The following is a 26,772-nucleotide window of genomic DNA, read 5'->3' on the forward strand; positions in this document are numbered from 1 at the left end:
CTGAAATTATTTGAAGAAATAATCTATATATGCATTAGATAGAAAAGGACCTTCTCATCTATCCCATGGCCTGTGTCTGCCACAGCCTATGGCTGTATTAGCGGTAACTGATTGGGTTGAGCTGTGACAGTCTCAACGGATTTATCTAACTGAACTGCCTTTACAGAAAGGAAAATATCAGTTATCATTTAAAAAAAAAAAAAAATTTCTTAAACATAAGACCTAGCTTCTCTTTCTGGTAGAAGTCCTTCAGTATCTTGCATGAAAAGAATGAAGGATGCTCTCTCTAAGCTATGAAGGGAGTTCACGTTTTTCAGTACTTTAAAAGTTACCAGTAGATGTGAGGTAAATTTAACTGTGAGGTAAATGTAACTATGAGGTGTTAATGTAAACAGATGGCAGGGAATGAATTACTACCAATTATTTTAATTGAAGTGACAGGAATCAATCCTGTCATTGAATCAATACATGGAAATTTGTGTCAAATGTTAATAAAATAACACTCTTTTTAAATTAGTTGCAATCGGGCCAAAAAGTAGCATATACTATGTCTTTCAGAATTTACTTAAAATAGAAAATAGATACTTTAATAAAATACACATTTATATCTATCTATATCTATATGACTTTCCATTATTATATCAATAATGGTAAATTATTATATCAGGATCAAAAGTATTTTTTTCTCAGGGAGTATGCTTTCCCTGTGATCATGTTTATATTTTTAATTAATATTTCCTTTTTTTAAAAAAAGGATTTTATTTATTTATTTGATAGGCAGAGAGGCAGGCAGAGAGAGGTGGAAAAAGGCTCCCTGATGAGCAGAGAGCCTGATGCCAGGCTTGATCCCAGGACCCTAGGATCATGACCTGAGCCGAAGGCAGAGGCTTTAACCCACTGAGCTACCCAGGCACCCCTAATATTTCCTTTTTACATATGTAATAAAAATTCAAACTTGAATTATTTGAATTTATGTTTATTGAATATATACTATGTGAAAAATATTTGTCCTAGGTCTAAAGAAGCCAGATCTGATTATCCTAGATTTGAATTTGTTTTTGAATAGATTATATGAACTATAGTCAAGTGTGACTGGATTTTATTTTAAAAGGTAAGCATAACTTATTTAAAAAGATACTGAAAGTATAACTGACTGAAATGAATTCCTTAAAATATCTTATAATTTAAATGTCTTATTCTTATGCACCTGGTATTAATTATACTCCATTATCCATGAATCCAAACTATTGATTCACTGATCAATTTTATGCTGAAAGCAATATTAACAGATAAATGACTTTAGAACCATTTTAAAGCAACTTCCCAGCTTTTTAAGTTTGTAAGAGAGAATTCAATGACAAAAGTTATATAAACTCATGTTCAGGGCATTTAGATCAATGAAATTAGAGCTTGTGAAACAGAATAAAGCAATGCAAGAGAAGTTAGATTCAGCAAAGCTGATTCAGCAGATTATTATAATATTATAGTAAGAAAATTCTAGAGTGAGTATGATGGATTGTGTTCATACCCTTAATAATTTTAAGTCCTTAGAGACACTGTGTTTATGCTTGAGTAGGCACCAGGTATCAATAGGTAAGAAGTTAATCATCCCCAAGGATTTTCAAATGCTACATAGTCCCATGATACAAGTTTGAAGTTGTTAAGCAAAACTTAACTCTCTTTTTCTTCCCTTTGGTTTCCTAATTCTCATCTTTTGATCATCTCCTTCTAGAGTCAGGTGCAAGACCTCGAGAAAACTGACCTCATGTTAGGGACCATGGTCAGAAAGGCTAAATGACTTAAGTGCTGTATTATCTCATGGGCAGTGACCAAAGTTTTGGAATTATTTATGGCATTGTGAAAGCACATGATTTCATAGAAATTACTCTATAAATATAGTTTGCATCAATATTATTTATAATTATTATTACCTAGTTCTCTTCTTTCACTGTCATTAACATAATTTTACTTTTAACTATTTACTATAAATATATATTTTATATAAATAACTCACATATATGTCCTAAAATGTGCATACATATTTCTTACAGATACTTGAAATTATCAAGTTCATAGAAGTTAATTTGTAATTTGATTTACTCTAAGGCCTAGGGATTACTTGATCATAAATCACATTTTTATTCTAATAAGTAATACGGGCATTAATTTGTATTCCACATTTCATGGAAGAAGAGGATGTGCCCAAATTATCTAGCTTCAGGCAAGAGTTATGTATATTGATAGCTAATTGTTAGCATCATGTGTTTTATACACACAGACAAAAATGGAAAATTATAAAATCATTAATTTCTGCTTAAACAGAAATGGCTATGTGTATCTGCTGTTATTTTTCAATATATAATTGCAATGATACATTAAATAAAAAATATCAGTTCACTTTCTCTAGTCATTACCATGCCTTGTATCCTGTTGAATCTCAACGTTAGTGTCCAGTGAATTTTCCAAAAACATAGCTGTCGTTAGACTTTCTATTTCTCTGATATATGTCAGATCCCTTAGGTAGACTCTGACACTCTGGTTCCATACTTCCCTTTCGCTGCTGTAAGAGCACTATTCTCCATCCTAACACGTGGCTCTTCTTCTCACATTTTGTAACCTTTGCTTTCTGCTTAATACTTAACTTGTTCAGATGGTTTGCATTTTTTTCACTTCCACAGAAAACTTATTTTAACTTTGCTGTTTTCAGGGTTCTCTCCCTTGTTCACCTATAGCACAGGATTGTCATTCATTTTGATGACTATTACTTTCTGGTTTTTATTTTATTCAGTAATTTATTATCCTAAATGTGATGACAAATTATTTGGTGGATAGAGACCTTTTACAACAATTCTTTCTTATTTTCTATAGAACCCTATATACCACTAAGCCCACAGCATGTGCAGTTCATTCTGTTGAACAAAAATGAGTGAATTCAAGACCTAAGGCCAAATATAATCACTATAAATCTATACTTTCAGTAAAGTTAGTTTAAGAAGTTTGGTACATTGGGTGAGAAACAAAAGCAAGTCAACCCATTTGGTGACCATTAATTCAACTGATGAAATAATATTCTTTATTCATTACACTAAGAATTAGACTTGCATATTTTGAAATACCAGCCTTTCTCTGTCATATCACTAATTTCATTTAAATATCTCAGCTTCTACTATTCATTGTTTGTGTAATAAATAGGAGGAGAGTAAATTTAGGGATTGTTGGTTCAAAACACAGACTTAAAAGATAAGAGCACTAGATATTGCATATGGTCTTATTAGAGGGTTTGTGACAAGTATGTGTAATAACACATTTCAATAAGTGGTTATAAATCATGGCTAGGTTCTATCCACCCCCATTTGAAAAAAAAATACATCTTAATTCAACAAAGTTATTTACTCAATGAATGTCTTCCACCTACAGCATTATGTTCACACTGATACTGGCATTATCAGTAGCCCCAAGGGAAAATAATGTGAGATAATGTGAGGAGATTTCCTATTTGAAGAACATATTTGGGATATAAGCAAGAACCTTTTTTTTTTTTTACTAAACAGAAGAAATACTGTCTTTAATCAAAATGAGAATAAAAATCAGACTCCTAGAACTCTGTAAAACTTATCACCATTGCCTTCTCTATATTTTATAGAAAAGTCTCCATTTGAAAAATTTTGAATGTCGGCACTGAGAAAGTTTACTTGCTAAAAAGTAACCTGAGATATTTTATTGAGAAATTTAATTAGAAGTTAATTACAGATTTCTTAAGTTCTATTTCTGTATTCTGTTAGTCAGTCATAAAGTGACATAGTGACATACCCAGATCATGATACTGTAGCTCAAAACATGACCTGTAATGTATTATGATCAGTCAGTATATAAAATTTTTATTTGAACAAGTTTTATATCTTTCTAAAAGTACCAAATGAAGACATTTACCATTATACTACTAAGGGTACTTTGATAAACATAAATTTCTCTTTGAATTAGTAGTTAAGAAATATGAGACATTTTTGCTTTCCTCTAGGCTTTAGTTGCCAGAACACTTAGACTCAAATACAAATTAAGTCAATGATTAACTTCTATTTTTTTCCCCCAATACATTCTATAAAGTCTTGGTGAAATGACCTTCTGTTTCCAATCTACACCAGTACTTTAAACTCCCTTGCTTTTTCTTCTAGCACACTCAGAAGCTTAAATATCTAGTGTAAATTATTATTTTTAATATATTGAGTCTTTATTGTTTCAGAGGATCAAACAGAAAGGAATCATGATTGCTGCTCTCAAGGAGCTTATAGTCTAGCAGAGGTCTGGGGGACAATTATTATGATAGAGATGTGCACCAGGTGTTATGGGAACAAAAGCAGCAAGAGGATGAGGAAAAATTTCAGCGATGTCCCTGAGTTTGTTTCTGAAAGAAGACTATGAGTTATTTAGGTGATTTAAGAAGGGAAGAAACACTTATTCTATCATGTGATTTAAAAAATACTCATTTGCTTAATTACGATTTATATAGTGGGTAAATAAATGTTTACATTTGCAGAGCACCATGGGATGGGGAGAGACCTCATTTCATGTAGTTTAGCAGAACAAAGATAGAGCCCCAGATACAAGTCAGCTCAGTTTGAGGGACTTCATGCATGGCTGGTATAGACTATGCAACTGCCCTAAGGAGAAGCCAGAAGGGCGTCTATCCTTGAGACCCTTATGTTACTGGTTTTAGAAAATGATCTCTACCCCAAAATCAATGGGCCCAAGAGACAGCAAGGAAGTCAGTGAGCAGGGAAATTCAGTAAAATACGCAAGAAGTGATTAGCATTAAAACTGAACATTATATCCTAAAACACATTTCAAGACACTGAGGACTGATATCCTGATCTCCACATGTTTCATTAACCTCTACATCACTGACCAGTCTCTGCTTCCATTTATTGCTCTCCTGAAACTGTCTACTCTTTGAACACATAAGAGCTGCATTTATTTTACAGAAAGAAACAGATACTATTCAAAAATCAACTTCCAAGTCTGCTTGCTATTCTTGCATCTAGGAATGCATCAAAAGCTACATTCCTACTTCTTTTCTTCCCACCTCAGTGGAAATGACATTATTCCTTCTTCAAGGTTAATTTTCCTACTAGAATTCTCAATTTCCATCTCTTCAAGAAACTTGCTTTGCTTTGAGTTTTGTATCTAAAAACTTCCTATTCTATTATTTTTTCCTCTTAAAATAGGTACTTCTATAACCCCACATCTCTCTACTTGATTACTTCTCCCCCACCCTCAAGATTCATGAGAACAGATCCTATTAATGTACTACTCCTTTTCTTAGCTTCCCATTTGTTCCACAGTGAAATTAGATTTCTAGAGCCACAACTTTACTGAACTATACTTATCAAGTTCAATGAATGTATTCATAAGTGCTTTTTGTATTTCTATCTTTAATTTCCTCATACGATATGATAATGCTTATATTTCACATTCTTTCTAGAAATAAATGAAGTACATTTTTTACTGAATTTATTAAGCTTTTGTCATATCAGTTGACCTCATATGAAGTTCAATTCCTCTTAAGAACATTAGAAATCCAACTGATTAATCACGAATCAAAATGCCTGCTGGTAGCTACAGGATTGCTGAAATAATCTTATACTATTATCAGATAACTATATATTATATCATCTACATATAAATCAATAGTTTAAGGGTGACATAGTGTGGTTTTTATTTATTTTTTCTTCAATTTTGATGAAACATTTAACTAGCAAGAAATTGTACCAATGTGGCAAATAAACGCTAAGATGCCTCCCAATGATTTCTCCCTCTCAGCATTAACACTCTTGTGTAATTTCCTCCCATTAAATGTGGGTTGGAATTACCAGCTGTTATAAGAAATAGAATAAGACAGAAGTTAAAAGCCGGAGGCATGCATTTGCTCTCTCTCTTGGATTGCTTGCTTTGGAGGAAGCCTGCTGCCATGCCAGTCCCAGAGACGTCCATATGCCGAGGAACTAACTGAGAGAGCTGAGAGGAATTCAACAGCCAGCAAGAAATCAATGTCCTTAGTCTGACACTATGATGGAGTGAGGCCCACCAAAAACCAAGTAAGCAGTCTTAAAAATATATCGTCCCTAAGTCAGGTCTTCAAATTTGAGGGCAGTCATGCCTGATAGCTTACAACCTCATGGGAGACCTTGAGCTACAGACACTCAGCTAAGCCACACCTATATTCCTGACCCACAGACTCTCAGAGGTCAGTGTTGTTTCAAACTACACAATTTTGGGGAAACTTTTTACATAGCAATCGATAAGTAATATAACATATTTGACTTTATTTCAAAGAGGAATCTCTTTTCTAGGTAATGCATAACTGATTGCCCATTTTTTGTATTAAAAAATTAGAACTCTTCTCAATGATCCATTGAGCACTAGTCATAGTTTAAACAGCAGAGATCATGTATGATTACTCAAGAAGAAATAAATGCAATGAGGCTATTAGAAATTCAGAATGAATCACTTTTGAATCTGAACTTCCAAGAGAATCGATCAAACTGAGAGTGTGATTTGCAAAACTAGTAACTATAAATGCACCCAGGTTTCCAGATAAATGAGTGTCTTAGAATAACATCTGCAAAGAGGGACGGTTTCAGCTATAGGCAACCTCTCCCTAATGAGGTCATTCAGCTGGTCCTCATTGATGAGTCAGTGTCTGGAGCAGGCATTTTTGCATGGATTTTAGTAAGCAGCATGATCATGCCCTGCTGACAGGGACTCAAGTGACATATGATACCAGCAAACTTCAACCACCTGATGAAACAGAGAAATGACACAGGCATCAAAGTGGCAGATGGATGAGAACATGGAAGAAAGGGAGATCTGCTTTCTTCCTGAAACAATCCAGATAAAACTAGCAGAGGTCAGCTGCACTTTTGCTGACAATAGAGAGGGTAAGAATAACAAGTATGAAGTTAGAAAGTATAGTAAAATTATCTTGGATCTCAACATAAATATGCATAAGTTTTGAGAGGGGGCTAGCTTCATAAAAATAAAAACTGCATATTTTACTCATTAAAGTAATTCAAAAATTTGACCTTGGAATTATTTATTTAAAAACCAATTTAAGGGGTGCCTGGGTGGCTCAGTGGGTTATAGCCTTTGCCTTCGGCTCAGGTCATGATCCTGGGGTTCTGGGATGGAGCCCCACATCGGGCTCTCTGCTCAGCAGGGAGCCTACTTCCTCCTCTCCCTCTCCTGCTTCTCTGCCTACTTGTGATCTTCCTCTGTCAAAAACCAAAAAACAAACCTTTAAAAACCAATTTAAAATAAGCCTTCTTCCAAGGTAATCTGGAAGGAGAGAACAGAAGTCTAGGAAATATATTCAAAATAAAGAATAAATAAAACATACATCAGCAGCTAATGGGAAAAATTAGAGTTATCTACTCCAACATTTGTAATAAAGTCGTCATCTCACAATAAGTAAGATGGTTTGGCATTGTGAGATTATGATTTCTTTTCATAGGTTAGGCCGCAGTAAACCAAACTATGACCACTGTCCTAACTTTCTGCTTTTCCAGTCTATACTCTTTTTTTCAATGATTTTACCTCCTCCTAGAAGATCTGTTTTCCCACATCAAAGATATCATCATGCATTTGCCTGCACAAAAGCTGTAATGTTTCCCCTGACCACTAAATGAGCTAAATTTTTATGGCGTTCCAGGAAGTCTCCCCAGAGTGGAGGAGCGGGCAAACTGTGTGTCCACTTCCAGACTGGTATTATGTATGGCTCCTCTATTTATTGGCTGTAACATTATGGCAAGTACAGTGAAGTAAAGTTCTATCAGTTTCCCTATCTATGAAATAGGATTATGACTTTAAGGAGCACTACTGTTTATTGTGAAAGTTAAAGGAAATAATCCATGACATGTTAGGAATAGTGATCTGGCCCATAAGCATTAGCTATTACTTTACTGTTGTTATTATTGCTGCTGTTTGAGATTCAAAGTAGCCTCAGATTGTGAGTATCTACCATCTGATAGGAGATTTTATATAGGTCACCTCATTTACCTTGAACTACAAATTTCCGAAATAGACATTATTATTCCCATTTTACAGATGAGGAGGTCACCATCCAGACAATTTAAAGGAATTCTCTAAGTTCCTACAGTGACTAAGGGCTAACAGCCGAGCTCCTGCCCAGATTTCGGACTTCATGTTAAGGGTACTTTTGACTGCACAAATTTGTCCTTCCAGATGTGTCACCTAGTGCTCCACTGTGAAAAACGTCGGTTACTAGTGCTGGCCGTGAGTTTACGCCCCAGCATGACTGGTCACTTGCAGTTCGTACACACACTCTGAGGTTCAGTGTTCTCTCTGTAAAAGATGAACAGTGATGCCCGTTTTTATGAACTGATTAAGGGGATTACTTCACTTAAACAGTGCAGTAGAAGAGATCATGTGCAGAATTTTGTTAGTTTATATAATTATATATTTATATTTTTAGTTTTATTCATTTGTATCCAAACAATGTCATCTAACGGCCCACATTTTACTTCCTCATTATTACTGCCTTAATCTTCCCTGTGTTTATCTGTTTTTATCAAAAATGTACCCTTCTTTCATAAAGAAATGGTTTCCTTTGTCCCTAAGGATTTCCTTATTCTTCAGCTAGATGCGATCCACAATCCCTGGTCCAAACTCTGTGAGCTTAGAGGCTTCACCATCAGAATTTAGTCTTATTTTAGATAGGTAAAGGAATATATATCTTGTATATTACACGACACTCTCTGGAAGGAGCTGGAACAGAACCTCATAATTAAACAGTAATGTTTTTGCTGCAGATAGTATAAAAGTCCACACCTACTTGGCTAAATAAAGACTACAAATAAGTTCATAGTAGCTCAGGTCATATATTCTGAGGCACAGAGATTAGGCTGGCATGCATTGCCAGATAAGTAGGTGACAAAATTGTGTGTTCAGTTTTTTGATTTTAGAATTGTGCATAAAGAATTGTAGACCCGTATGATCTCTCCCCACCTCCCGCAGGAGTTTTGATAAGCTCTTTAAAAAAAAAAAAAAAGATTTTATGTATCTGAGAGAGAGAGGGAGTGAGTGCACAGGAGAGAGAGAAAGCACAAGTGAGAGCATGAGCAGGGGAAAGGTAAGAGGCAAAGGGAGAAGAAGACTCCCTGCAAGCCTCAGGCGGGGCTGCTTCCAGAACCCTGGGATCATGACCTAAGCCGAAGGCAGATGCTTAACCAAATGAACCACCCAGGTGCTCCTGCTAGGCTCTTTCTAAAGATTATTCGGCATTCTATCTGACATGATTATATATTTATGCATCTTGGCTTCCATGACTGTACAAGGGTCTCTAAGGGCAAGGAATGTATCTTCATCTTTGCATTCTCTTCAGGACCAAGGATGTTCTTACATCTTACTAGTTGTGTTAGGCATATTTTATAAACAAGAAAATATCATATTAGTATTCCAAAAAATATCATATTAGTATTCCACATTTTATAAACAAGAAAATATCCTATTAGTATTCCAAAGTGCTAAAAGTATTTGTCTTGCAAAGATGGCAACACTCCTTTTAATGGTCATTAATAAAGAAGCAGCCCAAGTTATACTGGTATTAATTTCACAATAAGATCATAAAGAATTTAACCCATTGGTTTGCTGGAATTAAGATTCTAGAAGGGATAGGTAATAATCCAAAAGATCAAATTCTAATATAAAATTTGGAAATTAGGACCTGATAGGGGAACATTCTTAGCATCTTATTTTGCAATTTGCAGATAAGTCATTTAAAAGTCAATGATGATATTCTTTGACTAAAATTGATTTCATGCTGTGTGTTTGTGAACCTTTTTCTTCTTAGTTACGATATACTCTAGAAGAAATATAATAATTCTTGCCGTCTTACCTATATGTTGTCCATACATGTGATAAAAGAAGCTGAAACAATATGCAGTGTTCGTGGGGCCGTAAGGGTTTTTAGGAGCTATGCTGAAAACAGGGCTGAGAAGTCGGGCCTTTTCGCCTTCCAATCTGGGTCGAGATGTCTCAATGTACATGTAAAAACCTTTAAAAAGACAATATAAAATGTTTAAACACATTACTATTAGGTGACATGAAATTTGAAATCATTAAGAAGTATTAGAGTTTTTATATGAAGTAAATTGTAGAGTCACAGAAGACTTTTGATCTAATTTACTAACTATATATATAATATAAAGATAAGTAAATGATCTACATAATTAAACAAAAATCGCTTAAATGTATAAAAACTTTGGACAAAATTGGAATTTTACACTTGAATTATTTAAAAAATTTCAATCTCTCAACTATATGTGTCAGTGAATTCTGAGAGAAGATTCATGCCTACAAACTTTGGAAATATTTGAATTATTGGTACTGCACATTAAAAATTTAATGTTTTATCCCATAATCTTCACATCTATAGCTAAGCATTCTGTTGCATGTTATACTAAGGGCATTAATGGCATTAATTTCTGAAAGTCTGAGGCTGAAGTGTGATTGTTATAAACACAACATTTCATACCCTCATACCTTCTTTGGAGCCACTACGATCAGCATTAGGTCCTGTGTTTGGAGTATATTTTGTATTTCTTGTCGCAGTACTTTGCTTTGTCCAGTCAAAATTATCTGTATCATCTTGGGTGAACAAACAAATGTTACCATCTTCAAATCCACAGTGAAATTCTCCTGTTAATGCATTTTAATGAAAGTAATTAATACTAATTAAACTAATATAAGCACTTTAATATTCTTATGAAATTTTTAAAAACATTATACAGCAATAATAATGCAAGACTGAGATAGTGGCTCCGGAGCCATAATAGGGCACACGATTATGAATAAACATTAAACTTTCATTTTTAACAAAAAAGAAAAATAATCTTGATATATAAGGCAGCCCCTTGGTTTAATAACTTAAACCCAAACCACTTGCCTCTGAAATATTCAAATAATTGAAATTAAAGAATATAATTCACACTTGAATTATGGCTGAAGACTTTTTCCAACTTTCATTTTTTGAGTGTAGAAATAATCCAAAGAAAACTTTCAAGTACAAAATGAGCTTTATTCTTTTACCTGATAACATGTTAAAGCTGTTACTTTGAGGTTATAATTTTTCACATCATGTCTGGAGATCGTTTCTCATATACCCACTTGCAGAAATGGAAGTTTACTTAGGCGAAGAGAATGGCAAACTATTTTTAAAAGTAGTTATCTTTAAATTTTTTTCTGAATGTGGATTTGGCAGATGGATGAAATTTACTAGAAATAATGAAAAACCTCTTATGAAGACTGTAGAAAGACTGGCATTTCTTATATGTCTGCCACATGTTGAGTTCAAACCCAACTAATAGTTCACTGAGAACTTTCTTCAACTGTCCTTGTACTGAGGGTAAAAATAATGTTTCTAGGTATCAAAGGGTTTTCTTACTGGGATGTACCCTGCTTGAAATATAGGCATAAATGAAGATAATGTCAACTAGACACAAAGAAGACATGAACAAACATTTTTCCAAAAACATCCAAATGGCCAACAGACATATAAAAAGATGTTCAACATCACTGATCATCAGGGAAATGCAAATTAAAAGCACAATGAGATATCACACAATGAGATGGCAATTAAAAAAAAAAACAACATTGCCAAGCATGTGGAAAATTGGAACTCTTATATACTGTCATGGGAATGTAAAATGGTGCTGGTAGTAAAGAAAACAGTATGGAGTTCCTCAAAAATTAAAAATAAAACTACTGGGGGCACCTGGCTGGTTCAGTTGATTCAGTGTCCAACTCTGGATCTCAGCATTGTGAGTTCAAACCCCACATTAAGCTACACATTAGGCTACATGCTAGGTGTGGAGCCTCCTTTAAAAAGAAAAATAGAACTATTGTGTAATCCAGCCATCTTATTTCTGGATATCTATCCAAAAAATTTAAACCATTTTCTCAAGGAGATAGTTGTACTCCTATGTTCATTGTTCATTGCAGCATATTTCACAATAGTCAAAATATGGAAGTAACCTAAGTGCCCATCAGTGGAGGAATGGATAAAGAAGACATACATAGAATGGAATATTATTTAGCCTTAGAGAAGAAGAAAATCTTACCATACATGACAACACTGATGAACCCGGAGGACATTATACTAAGGGCATTATATTAAGCCAGTCCTAGAAGAATTATGCTGCATGATTACACTTATGAGGTATCTAAAATATCCAAATATATAGAAGCAGAAAGTAGAATGGTGGTTTTGAGGGGCTGGCGGAAGATGGAAATGGAGAGACATTGGTCAAAAAGTGTAAACATTCAGTTCTGTAAGATGAGTCAGTTCTAGAGATCTGCCATAGAACATTATGCTGGGATAACAATGCTGTATTGCATACTTAAAGGTTATTAAGAAGGTAGATCTCATATTAATTTTTTAATATTTAAAAAATTTAAAAATTATTTAAACAATTAAAGATTTAAAGACCTTAAATTTTTTAAATTAAAAAAATTAAATACCAGTTTAAAAAAGGAAGAGAGAAGGAAAGAAGATAGGGAGGAAAGTAGAAAGAAAACCATTGACATATACACATAAAAATAAAACAGAAGGCTTTCCCTTTGAATTTCAGGAATATGTTGTTTTGTTTTGTTTTTGTTTTCAGATTGAAGACTTGCTATACTTCTTTGTGTTATTTATATTCCATATTATTAATAGAAATATTTACAGAGAATATAAGCATTTAGTGAATTCTAAAATAGTAAATTTCTATATAAACAACATTCCATATAAAATATTTTTCATTACATATTTATGCCATAAATCTTTTTTTTTTTTTTTTTTACATTAAAAGAAATTCTAAATTGTCTTGCATCTCTTTTTTTTTTTTTTCCCTTTTTATTTATTTATTTTTTTTTTCAGCGTAACAGTATTCATTCTTTTTGCACAACACCCAGTGCTCCATGCAAAACGTGCCCTCCCCATCACCCACCACCTGTTCCCCCAACCTCCCACCCCTGACCCTTCAAAACCCTCAGGTTGTTTTTCAGAGTCCATAGTCTCTTATGGTTCGTCTCCCCTCCCCAATGTATGCCATAAATCTTATACTAAAGAAGACAGGACTGCTTGATACTATCAACTGAGATCTAATGTTGGTGATAACAGTGTAACTATATGCATGGATACATTTCTTTAAATATCTTTTAGGCACAATAGGAGATACCTTTAGCTGCTACTTTGGAGTCACGATAAAGCAATGCTTGATTTTAAATGTTTTCAGTTGTTTAATTACATATTGTATATACACAAAGAAAATATCAAAAAACAAATGTAAAAATTTGGGATTTGTTTATAAATCTGCTGCCAAATCTTACTTTTCATGTCATTTAAAAGTATATATAATGTTTTTTATAAAACCACTTAAACATATCTTTTGTGTAATTTAGGCTTATTTGAAAAAAACTTGACTACAAAGTCAATTACAAAACTACAAAACTACAAAAGTTATTTATTTAAAAAATAAACAAGTTCTTAAAACCTGAAAACTAAAGTTTCTCATAGTAAAATTAAGCAACAAGACAGCTTAAGAGAACCTAAGACATGCCCATAATTTTAGATAGACCTAAAATTTTTCATAATTTGATTATTTTACAGATTATGTAAGTTGTTTACAATAAATTTGAAGAAGACTTAAGACTCCAATAACCTCCACTGGACAAAGATACATAAGTCATCTCTATAGTTCTTCATAACTTCTGTAGACATTCATCTTTGTAGTGATAAAACTTATTACTGGAAAGATTTTATAAAAAGTAGGAAGATAAAAGTGGGAAAAACTCACTATTCTGGGCCATAATAATCTTACGATTATCCTGTCATTATATGTAGGGTAATTATGCAAAAGTCTATTCATTTAAAAGTTTATTGAAATAAGGAATATCTTGATAGTGAAAATGCATCTGTCTATAAAAACTTATCAAAAGTCTATGTAATATTAAACATTAAAAGAGCTCATAAAATAAAGTAATATAGTCCAGAATTTTCACAAAGACATGCAACTGAAGACTGACTTGATATTGAATTTTTCAGTGGTTTTCTAAATATAACACGCTCTTGGTAGTTTTGGGAGATACTTGGAAATAAAGAAATATATTTGAAATATTCTGCATTACATGGTCTGCAAACTGTGCTTTATTTACCACAATTCTTGTCATTATGGTAAAGAATAAAACTTTGGAATAAGCAGCCTGATGCCCAATAGTCCTCTAGCTCAACGACTCCCTCTTGTAGCCACCTATTCTGTTTCTTCATTTTTAAAATTTTTTTAGCTTTACTGAAATATAATTGAAAAAAGTTATATATACTTAAGATATATACAATTTGGTATTTGATATACATTTTGAAATAATCACAATGAAGCAGATTAATATATTCATCACTTCACATATGGCATAGTTACCATTATCTTCCTTCCTTCCTTTTTTCTTCCCTCCCTTCCTTCCTCCCTCCCTCTCTCCCTTCCTCCCTTTCTTTTCTTTCTTTTGGAAGTGAGAACACTAAAGAGCTACCCTCTTAGCAAATTTCAAGTATACAATACAGTATTGTTAAGCACAGTCACCATGCTGCACATTAGATCTCCAGAACTCACTCATCTAACATAACTCAAAGTGTATAACCTTTGACAAACATCTTCCCATTTCCCCCTCCCTCTTGCTCCTAGCAGTCCCCATTCTACACTCAGCTTCTGAGTTTGAGTATTTTAGATGTCATAGAAATGAGAATATGCAGCCTCTGTCCTTCTGTGTCTGGCTTATTTCACTTAGCATAATAAACCAAATTCACCCATGTTGTCTCTAATGGCAGGACAGCCTTTTTAAAAGCTGACTAATATTCTGCATTTTCTTTATCAATGAATTCACTGATGGATATACGGATTATTTCTATTATCTTGGTTATTGTGAATAATGCAGTGAACTTGCCCTTGACGATATTTCATCAAGATTGATGATTTATTTCTTTTGGGTATTTACCGAGAAGTGAGACTGCTGGATCATTTGGTAATTCTATCTTTAATTTTTAAAGAACCCTCCATACTGTTTTCTCTAATGGATGTAGCAATTTACATTCCAGCCGACAACGTGCAATGGTTGATAAATTATCCTTTCCCTACCGTGTGTACTTGTTACTCTTGCCAAAAACCAGTTGACTGTAAATTCATGGATTTATTTGTGAGCTTTCTATTCTGTGTCTCAATAACAGTTTTTATGGCAGTACCACACTCCTTTGACTACTATAGATTTGTGATATGTTTTAAAATCAGGGAGTGTGATGCCTCCAGCTTTATTTTTACATTATAGTAGCTATTTGGGATCTTTTATGGTTCTACATGGATTTTAAGATTATTTTTTCTACTTATGTAATGAATGTCATTGGCATTTTGATAGGAATTGCACTGAATTAGTAGATTGGGGGAAGTATGAGTATTCTAACTATATTAATTCTTCTAATCCATGAACCCATGTCTTTCCATTTACCTGTCTTCTCTAATTTCCTTCAACAATGTGTTATAATTTTTAGTGTAGAAATCTTTCACTTCTTTGGTTAAGTTTATTCCTCTATATTCTGTTCTTTTGTTGTTATTTTTAGTGGGACTGTTTTCTTAATTTCCTTTTCAGATAGCACATTGTGAATGCATAGAAATGTCACTGTTTTTATACTTTGATTTTGGGTGACCTCACTTTACTTAATTTGATTATTAGTTCTAACTTTGAAATGCTATTTTAGAGTGGGCTAGTATGGTAAATTTTTCAGTTTTAAGTTATTTCCTAGAGATAGTGAGAATGTCATGCATATGTATTACTTATTATATTATACATATTAATATTGATTATATATGTATTTTGTATATGTATAAACTATCTTGTTCTTAATCTAAACCAAGAAGTTCCAAAATTTTTTTCCAAAAGCTCGGAATTTTAACAATTTGGACTTCAGAACCTAAATCAGACTAAATATACTTTTCAAAATTTTAAAACCTCTTCACAGAAAATTTCAACTCCACTGCTGAGACACTTGAGAGACCTCAGAATTCATTTCAATATGATTTCAATATTTTTGTTTTCTTTTCAATTAACACAGTCCAGTCACAGATTAAACTTCAGGTTTGGTCCAAGGGTGCCATTCCTGAGGAAATCAGCAAATATGAGAAGGACACTGCTCATGCTTAATGGAGCCTGTAGGATATTCTCTTGACAGCTAATCATCCTTCCTTTCAGTTCAAAATTTCAACCCAAAGAGTTTTTTTTTTAAAGATTTTATTTATTTTATTTATTTGACAGAGAGAAATCACAAGAGAGGCAGGCAGAGAGAGAGGAAGGAAAGCAGGCTCTTCACTGAGCAGAGAGCCCGATGTGGGACTCGATCCCAGGACCCTAAGATCATGACCTGAGCTGAAGGCAGCGGCTTAACCCACTGAGCCACCCAGGCGCCCAACCCAAAGAGTTTTTAAGAAGCTATAAGCAAAAGTCCTTCCTCTTTTATTTTTTTAAAATTTTTTTAAAATTTTTTGAGAGATTTTATTTATTTATTTGACAGATATCACAAGTAGGCAGAGAGACAGGCAGAGAGAGAGGGAAGGAGGTTCCTTGCCGAGCAGAGAGCCCAATGCAGGACTTGATTCCAGGACCCTGAGATCATGACCTGAGCCAAAGGCAGCGGCCCAACCCACTGAGCCACCCAGGTGCCCCTCTTTTATTTTTTTATTATTATTTTTTAAAAGATTTTATTTATTTGACAGATCACAAGCAGGCAGAGAGAGAGAAGGAAGCAGGCTTCCTGCTGAGCAGAGACCCTGATGTGGGGCTCCATCCCAGGACCCTGGGATCATGACCTGAGTGGAAGGCAGAGGCTTTAACCCACTGAACCACCCAGGCGCCCCAAAAGTCCTTCCTCTTTTAAATCTCGTAATTATTTTGAGTCTAATGAATAATCATACTCTGACAAAATTTCATGGACTTACTCTATATAGATATATTGGAAGTAGATACTTAGGATAAGTCAGTTCACTTAGAAACTAAGTAAGTTGTTAAAATGCAAAAGAGGATTTAAGATTAGTTTGATTTGCTGCCAATATATGTTTCATATCTCATGTATTATGTTAAATACAATGTATATTCCTTTCTTTTCTATAAAGAAGATGTTTCAGATAAACCATGATTTATAACTAAGCCAACATATATTCAAAAGATTTTTAAACTTTATTATGTAGAAAACAATATTTTATGGAGGAACTATTACTAAATGGTGCTATAAGAATTCATTACACATAATTATAAACAACCTAAGAAGTAAGATCTTCATTTTAAGAAATGACTTACAATCTTATCAGAAATACTTAATGTTTTTCATTTTATTTTTTTCCTCACTGACTTTTTTCTGAACTGCTTAATTTTCACTTTCTCTTCAACTTTGTTAATATCATCCAGGAAAAGTATGTTTTAATGAAATGTGGAGAGTAAATAGTAAGCATATTGTAATTAATTGAATTAATATAGCAAAATTGTAGAAACAAAAAACAAATTTGCCTGAGGTTGCGATAAAACAGGTTTAACTACAAGGAAGCAATACAAAAACTTTATAGAGAAGATGGAACTTGTGGTGATGGCTACATAGCTGAATGAATTGGTCAATACTTACAGAAGTATACACACAAAAAAGCGTTAATTTTACCATATATAAATTATGCTTTGAAAATCAATGACAGAATTTAAGACATTATACCATTTAAGAAGATCATGGGTAAAAGTCTAGCTGAGGGGAAGAAAAATAACATTCCATAGCAAAATCTAAAAGAAAACAATGACCTTCTTCCACATGTTGGCCCATTTTCCTCTTATTGAATAATGTCTGGCTAATTTATTAAGATCTTGAATGTATAATGAATGTATATACTTCATAAAATATTTTTCTTTTATGTCTTTGGGACCTGGAGGTTCTTTAACAGAGTTAAAGAAATCAATAAGGGGAAAATGTACATGACTGTCAATAACATAAAAATAATTACTTGTGAAACAAGATGGGATTGGGAGGGAGACAAACCATAAATGACTCTTAATCTCACAAAACAAACTGGGGGTTGCTGGGGGGAGGTGGGATTGGGAGAGGGGGAGCGGGCTATGGACATTGGGGAGGGGAGGCGAACCATAAGAGACTATGGACTCTGAAAAACAACCTGAGGGTTTTGAAGGGTCAGGGGTGGGAGGTTGGGGGAACAGGTGGTGGGTGATGGGGAGGGCACGTTTTGCATGGAGCACTGGGTGTCGTGCAAAAAGAATGAATACTGTTACGCTGAAAAAAAAATAAATAAATAAAAAAAATCTCCATTAAAAAAAAAAATTACTTGATAACTTAGAAAATCATTGTTTACTAAAACATCTTTATTCTAAACATTGTAATCTTTTAGCATATTGAACACTTAGTAAAAAATTTAAAAAGTACAGTCAATGGAGAGTTATAATGGAAAGTATTTTAAAAGTAGAAAGTTCAATTCATTGACTAACAACAACAAAAAATGCTTGTTGGAGAAGTGGGTAACTATGATCCAAAGGATATGAGCTTTTAAAAGAAGCACTCAAATTCTAATTAATATTGTTCATCTTCACAGCACATTTCTGGCTTCTGTAATGTTTGAATATACACTCTATATACTCTAGATGCACTGAGCTTTGCTCAGTTATTAGGCGAACAGGAACTTCCTTTCGATGCCAGGCATGCCCTTCCTCACCTTCTTCACCTAAGGAACCTTTATTAAGCTTTCAGGACCAAGTTCAAATAGCATGTCTTCTATAAAACTTCACTTGCCATAAAATTACTCGTACTTTTTATATTGTATAGAAGTCATCTGTTAGCAAACATACCTCTATTATTTTTTATATATGCATTTTTCCCAGTAAATAGAAGTTACTAAAATTTTTTTCTTTGAATTGAAATATTAGTCAACTTTTTTCTGTATCAAGTTTTAATCTTCCCACAACAACTCTTTTTAGACATTTCTACTGAAATTATTGTCAGAGAATTTAACTACAAAAGAATTATAATCAATATAGTAATTAAATAGCAATAGTACCCTGGGTAGAAGCCAGGGAGAACCTGATTTGTGCGTTAATTCATCTTGAAACTGTTGTGTATTTTTTCTTTTAACAAATGATTATTGAACACCTGCTAAATATAAGATGCTGTGACAGGCCAAAAGACGGTGCAATATAGAGAGAAATTAGAAACATATTTAGCTCATAAGTATTTTATGACAAAATAATAAATAGCTTATAACACAGATGAAGACAAACTGTTTTTGGAAATCTAATGGAGAGAATACTCAGTCAAGAAAGAAGCATTTGTGCTAAATTTTATAAATGAACCTCAAAGGGTTGAAGATATCCACAGGAAAGGTCATTGGTGAGAACAAAATGAACTGTGCATGAAAGCAAAATGAAAAGAGTAAAGATCCATAAATGTATTCAGTATTATAATTTGGATAAGCAGAAATGGAGTAAAGGAGTATCTTTAGTAGAAAATAAGGTAACAACAGGTTATGTAGTTTGGTCTTGGGTTATACAATCAGTGAAAGGCCATTATAAGAAAGGAAACATAATAAAATGAGGAAAAAGATCCACACAGTCTCTTTACTAAGTATAAGTAATGGAGAATATTGGATGGAAAGGAGAAGAGTGCAAAGGTCGTTCTCCTTTCTTTTATTAGCCAAGAACAATATATTCATAGGCACAAAAATGGAAGACAAAAATCAATATTTACTCTAGTTTGAAATATTCAAGAAGATGGTGAACAGACTATCTTCTTCATTAACAATGAGGATATAGATTAGTGATGTACGAAAAATCTTGATAAAACCATTCAAATACCAATTTTCTAACTGTAGTCTTTTATAACTGGAGTAGAGAAATAAAAAAAAAATTAAAGAAACAATAGTAATAGAAATGACAATGCATTGCCACAAAAGAAAAACTTAATCCCATAGTTAAACAAATAACAAATGTTAAGTTGGAGGAAATGTCTCCATATTTATGAAAACTTATAAAAATCAATGATTAATATTAAATAGTTTGTCTTTATAAGCACATCCATTGAAATTTAAAATTCACATTCATTTTTAATGCCAGTTTTACTGTTTCTAAGCCATTCCATTTTAAAGCAAATATGAACAGTTGCTAAATAATCTTTATTTGCCTCTGAGTTTTCTACTTTTCTTAACTGCGCAATGCTGTACCATTACTAAAATAAAAACATACTTACTCAAATGAGGATTAACAGGAGCTATAAGAAAAGCAAAAAATAAGGTTAGCATGGCTTGAATGTCTTTTATAAATAAAAGTCTAATCAGTGTCTCATAGTTCCTTATCAAAACTTAATGATCTTCCCCACTGCGACCATGAAGAATTATGTCTGCAATCCATTTTGTTCTAGAGGATTGAATAGAATCTACTTTGGAGCTCAGCATTAACAGTCTCAAAGTACCTAAAAGATCAATGCTAAATAGCATGTGGGATTTGTTCATTTTCCAGAGAACAGAATTGCGGATCTTTTATATCTTAACCAATATATATATATTGGTTATATATAACCAATATCTTAACCCCCCCCCCCCGAAATCAAAACTCAGGCTGACAGTAGGCCAACCTATAATCTAGATGTTTTAACAATGAAAGCAATTATTTAACAGAGATTAAACTTTAGATTTTTTGGCTGTTATCTATTTCTGGTGAAAATAACACGGTGTATATGAAAATAAAGCACTCCTTGTATCATGTTATTACATGCACCCTAAAACAAATAGCTACACCAATGCTGCTTTGTTTGATTACACACACACACACACACACACACACACACGGTTTTCAAATAACAAGCAATACAGTTGTGTTTTTCTGCCCTAGAAGACGTATTTATCTCAAAAAAACTGTGTTTACAAGTGACAATTGATTTCTACATGAAGAGGAATGAATACATTTTACTGAAACGACAACAAAAATATATCTAATCTAACAGACAAAACGGTATCTGTGTATAATGATTACTTATTTATCACTTTGAGAGAAAATTTCATTCTGGGCTAAGTAAAGATCATTGCGGTTTCCCAGGATTATACTAGGCAGTTAATCTAACTTGCAGAAGTTTGTCTGCTCTGTTGTTAATTCCTAGTGCTTTCCATTAACCACTTTTGTTAAACTTGGACTTTACAAATGAAGTATGATAGTAAAAAATGCATCCACTTCACAAAGGATGTTCATAGTAATTGTTACATTAGTACATGAATTAACTTTAACAAAGTGAATTAGTTTCTCAATCAAATATTTTTACTATTTCTTACAGAAAATAGACAATTCCTATTACTTTGTTTTCTGATTCTGTTTCCCCATTGCCCATTATGAAATATCTAAGTAGAGAAGGGATATACATATTAGTTAGACTAAAGTGGAGAAAAAAGAATAACTTTTTATTGCAAGAGATCAATATATTATAATTTGAAAATTAGTAAAAATGATATGAAAATTTAAAACTGTCCATATATTATCTTACAAGAAGTAAGGATCTTTGAATTCTAATTTGTTTCTAAAAAAATATGTCACACCTACAGTTAACTTCTATCGCTTCTCGGCCTTTATGGCTAAGATCAAGTGTACAATTAATCTCTGACCACACTGAGTATTAATTGAGTCTTCTGCTACAATATTACTACTCATTAGATTCACTGTAAGTAATAGAAACTTCCTTTCTAAATTCTAAATATTTCAGTGAGCCCATTTTTTTTTCTTTTTTACAATTGAAATTTTGTGTGTAATTTTTCATAAAAATCTAGATACCATTTAAGTAAATCTTACCCAAATCTTTATTATATAAAAGTTTAATTAAATTTTAATTTTATTAAAAATTAATAAATAAATTTTTTATTAAAATTTAATTTTAATTAAACTGTTTAAGATTTTTTAAAGTATGCCTAAGAATGTAAACTACCATAATATCTATTGATGTTGATGATTTGAATGAAACTACCATAATATCTATTTTCCAGATCTATCTTCATTTTACTCTGCTGCCTCAGAGTTTTGAGTAAAACTACTGAGCTTATAATTTTTTTTTCTCTATTTCTCTTTGAGGAAAGTCATATAATTTCTAAACATAGGAAAGCAACATGGATCCTCTGCTATGAAAGGGTCAACCAGGCCTAGTTCTTTTCAGAGTCTGTCATTTCATAGGTGTTTAATTCTGCAGGACACTGAAAACTTTCAGGTCCTAATATCTTCTTTGTTTAAAGGAATGGATATTCATTGTTTCTAATCTCCTTCATATTGAGCTGTCTACAGTTCTATAACTTAGGGGCAGGGAGCATGAAACTTAGATAAGAGAACATAATAATTAACATTTTATAAAATATATAAAACTAAAACTTTAGAAAAAATATATTGAGTTGCTATCTAATTGTGTGCCCAATGAAATCATAGGGGTAGGTTACAGAACAACAATTGTTACTGTCATTAAATTTTATTTATTGCTATTAAATACTAATCTTCATATCTTTAAAAAAAAGTTTATTTTTATGGAACCATGTTCAAGAAAAGGTGTGCAGTGATTCTAATACTTTTACAAATGAGTAATTTTAAAGAACCATATTCAAGAAAAAGATAGTTATTCGCATGCTTTTACATCCATGATCTGGTATCAATATTCTAGTCTACATTGTATATCATATTTTTAATGGAAATTGAATATATCTAGATGATGAAAGAGAGTGAAAATAAGTGATTTCATATGAAAAACAACTCTAGTGAATTCTATTTATGAAGAATTCATTATTAATTTCACTATGTTTTTTACTTTTGATAGTATTCAGTTTCCCTCTTAAGTAGGAAAAATATGTTTAATGCTAAACTGAATGGAGAACTCCAAAGAGGAGCAAGATGGTGGAGGAGTAGGAGACCCTGTTTCAATGGGTCCCCTGAATTGAGCTAAATATCTACCAGAACATTCTGAACATCCATGAAATCAGCCTGAGATGTAAGATTATACACTTATGGATCTCTGCAGGGGCAGAAGATTGCCAGTGGAGAGGGTGCACTTTACCTGGATCATGGTTGATTTATTCAGCTATACATCCCCTCAACCACCTCTCACCAAAATGACTAGGAGGCGGAACACCCAACAGAGGAAAAGTTCAGAGACTGTGACTTCTGCCACAGAACTACTGGATATGAACATAAACAATATGTCAGAAATAGAATTCAGGGTAACAATTATCCAGGCAATGGCTAGTTTGGAGAAGACCATTACTGGCAACATAGAATCTCTAAGCACGGAAGTGAGAGCTGATCTGGCAGAACTTAAAAATGCTATCAGTGAGATCCAATCTAATCTAAATATTCTAACAGCTAGGGTAAATGAGGTAGAAGGTCAAATTAGTGATCTAGAAGACAAACTGATAGAAAAGAAGGATCAGTAGGAGGCTTGGAACAAACAGCTCAGAAGCCATGAATACAGAATTAGGGAAATAAATGACAACACAAAGGGTTCTACTGCCAGAATTATTGGGACCCCTGAGGGGGGTGGAGGGAGAGAAAAAGAACTAGAAGATATAGCTGAACAAATCTAGATGAAAATCTCCCTAATTTGGGGAATGGATCAAATGTTTGTGTTCTAGAGGCAGAGAGAACACCCCCCAAGATCAACGAGGGTAGAAAGATCTCCAGGCATATTATTGTGAAATTCAGGAGTCTTAAATTCAGAGATGTCTTAAGGGTAGCTAGGGGGAAGATATTCCTTATGTACAGAGGGAGGACCATCAGAATAATGTCAGACCTGTCCACAGAAATATGGCAAGGTAGAATGGGCTAGCAAGACATATTCAGGGCACTAAATGAGAGGAACATGCAGCCAAGAATACGTTATCCAGCAAGGCTGACATTCAGAGTGGATGGAGAGATAAAGAGCTTCCAAGACTGGCAAGGTTTAAAAGATTATGTGACCACCAAGTCGGCACTACAAGAAATATTAAGGGGGGTTCTATAAAAGAAGAAAGAACCTAAGAGTGACATAGAACAGAAATTCACAGAGAGAATCTGTAGAAACAAGGACTTCACAGGAAACATGATGTCAATAAAAACTTATCTTTCAATAATCCCTCTTAACGTGAATGTCCTAAATGTTCTCATAAAATGGCAAAAGGTTGCAGACTGTATAAAATGACAGTACCCATCCATATGCTGTCTATAAGAGACACATTTTGAACCTAAAGATACATCTAGAATGAAAGTGAAGGGATGAAGAACCATCTTTCATGCCAAAGGGCCTCAAAAGAAAGCTGGGATAGTGATTCTCGTATCAGATAACTTTGATTTTAAGCTAAAGACTATAGTCAGAGATACAGAAGGACACTATATCATTCTTTTTTTTTTTATTTGTTTATTTACAGCATAACAGTGTTCATTGTTTTGGCATCACACCCAGTGCTCCATGCAGTACGTGCCCTCCCTATTACCCACCACCTGGTTCCTCAACCTCCCACCCCCCCCCCCCCCCGCCACCCCCTCATAACCCTCTGGTTGTTTTTCAGAGTCCATAGTCTCTCATGGTTCATCTCCCCTTCCAGATTCCCTCAACTCCCTCTCCTCTCCATCTCCCCATGTCCTCCATGTTATTTGTTATGCTCCACAAATAAGTGAGACCATATGATACTTGACTCTCTCTGCTTGACTTATTTTGCTCAGCATAATTTCTTCCAGTCCCGTCCATGTTGCTACAAAAGTTGGGTATTCGTCCTTTCTGATGGAGGCATAATACTCCATTGTGTATATTGAGATACCACCTAACACCAGTTAGAATGGCCAAAATTAGCAAGACAGGAAACAACGTGTGTTGGAGAGGATGTGGAGAAAGGGGAACCCTCTTACACTGTTGGTGGGAATGCAAGTTAGTGCAGCCACTTTGGAGAACAGTGTGGAGATTCCTGAAGAAATTAAAAATAGAGCTTCCCTATGACCCTGCAATTGCACTGCTGGGTATTTACCCCAAAGATACAGATGTAGTGAAAAGAAGGGCCATTTGTACCCCAATGTTTATTGCAGCAATGGCTACGGTCGCCAAACTGTGGAAAGAACCAAGATGCCCTTCAACGGATAAATGGATAAGGAAAATGTGGTCCACATACACTATATCATTCTTAAAGGGTCTATCCACCAAGAAGATCTAACAATTATAAATATTTATGCCCCCAACATGGGAGCAGCCAACTGCATAAGTCAACTGTTAATCAAAATAAAGAATCATACTGATAAGAATATACTAATTGTAGGGGATCTTAACATGTCACTCTCAGCAACAGACAGACCATCTAAGCAGAAAACCAACAAAGAAATAAGAGCTTTGAATGACACATTGGATCAGATGGACCTCATAGGTATATATGGAACACTCCACCCTAAAACAACAGAATAATCATTCTTCTCGAGCACACATGGAACTTACTCCAGAATAGATCACATATGGGTCACAAATCAGGTCTCAACCAATATTGAAAGACTGGGATTATTCCCTGCATATTCTCAGACCCAAGGCTTTGAAACTGGAACTCAACCACAAGAAAAAGTTTGGAAGGAATTCAAACACTCGGAAGCTAAAGACCATCTTGCTCAAGAATGTTTGGATCAACCAGGAAATCAAAGAAGAACTTAAACAATTCATGGAAACCAATGAGAATGAAGACACATTGGTCCAAAACCTATGGGATATGGCAAAGGCAGTCCTAAGGGGAAAATACATAGCCATCCAAGCCCCACTCAAAAAAAACTGGAAAATCCTGAATATACCAACTCTCTTTATACCTTAAAGAACTGGAAAATTAACAAATCAAGCCAACCCCATGCACAAGAAGGGAAATAATTAAAATCAGAGCAGAGATCAATGAGTTAGAAACCAGAGATACAGTAGAACACATCCATGAAACTAGAAGCTGGTTCTTTGAAAGAATTAATAAGATAGAAAAACCACTGGCCAAGCTAATCCAAAAGAAAAGAGAGAGGACCCAAATTAATAAAATTATGAATGAAAGGGGAGAGATCACAACTAACACCAAGGAAACAGAAACAGTCATCGGAAATTTTTATCAACAGTTATATGCCAATAAGTTAAGCAACATAGAAGAAATGGATGCATTTCTGGAAATCTATAAACTTCCAAGACTGAAAAAGGAAGAAATTGACAACCTGAATAGACCAATATCTAGTAATGAGATTGAAGCCGTGATCAAAAACCTCCCAAAAAAACAAGAGTCCAGGACCTGATGGATTCCCTGGGGAATTCTACCAAACATTCAAAAAAGAATACCTATTCTCCTGAAGCTGTTTCAAAAAATAGAAACAAAAGGAAAACTTCCAGATTCTTTCTATGAAGCCAGCATTACCTTGATCCCCAAACCAGGCAAAGAACCCCATCAAAAGGGAGAATATCAGACCAATGTACCTGATGAATATGGATGCCAACATTCTCAACAAGATCCTAGCTAAAAGGATTCAACAGTACATTAAAAAGATTATCCACCATGGTTAGGTGGGATTTATCCCAGGGATGCAAGGGTGGTTCAACATTTGCAAACCAATCAATGGGACAGAACAAATCAATAAGAGAAGAGAGAACAGCCACATGGTCATCTCAATTGATGCAGAAAAAACATTTGACAAGATACAGCATCCATTCCT

At 33.9% G+C, this 26,772-nt stretch overlaps 1 protein-coding gene across 2 annotated transcripts in view; it reads right to left on the minus strand.

Moving 5' to 3' along the window:
* Positions 1 to 26,772, minus strand: part of MDGA2 (MAM domain containing glycosylphosphatidylinositol anchor 2) — an 878,646-nt gene that overhangs the window by 22,364 nt on the left and 829,510 nt on the right. For both annotated transcript variants that reach the window (XR_006818839.1, XM_046010033.1), the window contains exons 12-14: positions 20,321 to 20,341; positions 10,558 to 10,713; positions 9,911 to 10,069 (exon numbers count right to left, since the gene is read on the minus strand). Coding sequence is in view for 1 of the 2 variants with exons in the window: in XM_046010033.1 (XP_045865989.1) it covers positions 9,911 to 10,069; positions 10,558 to 10,713; positions 20,321 to 20,341 (336 nt within the window). In the remaining variant the exon portion in view is untranslated. The remainder of the gene's footprint in view (positions 1 to 9,910; positions 10,070 to 10,557; positions 10,714 to 20,320; positions 20,342 to 26,772) is intronic.

Source organism: Meles meles, chromosome 6 (assembly GCF_922984935.1).
Source record: "Meles meles chromosome 6, mMelMel3.1 paternal haplotype, whole genome shotgun sequence".
NCBI lineage: Eukaryota > Metazoa > Chordata > Mammalia > Carnivora > Mustelidae > Meles > Meles meles.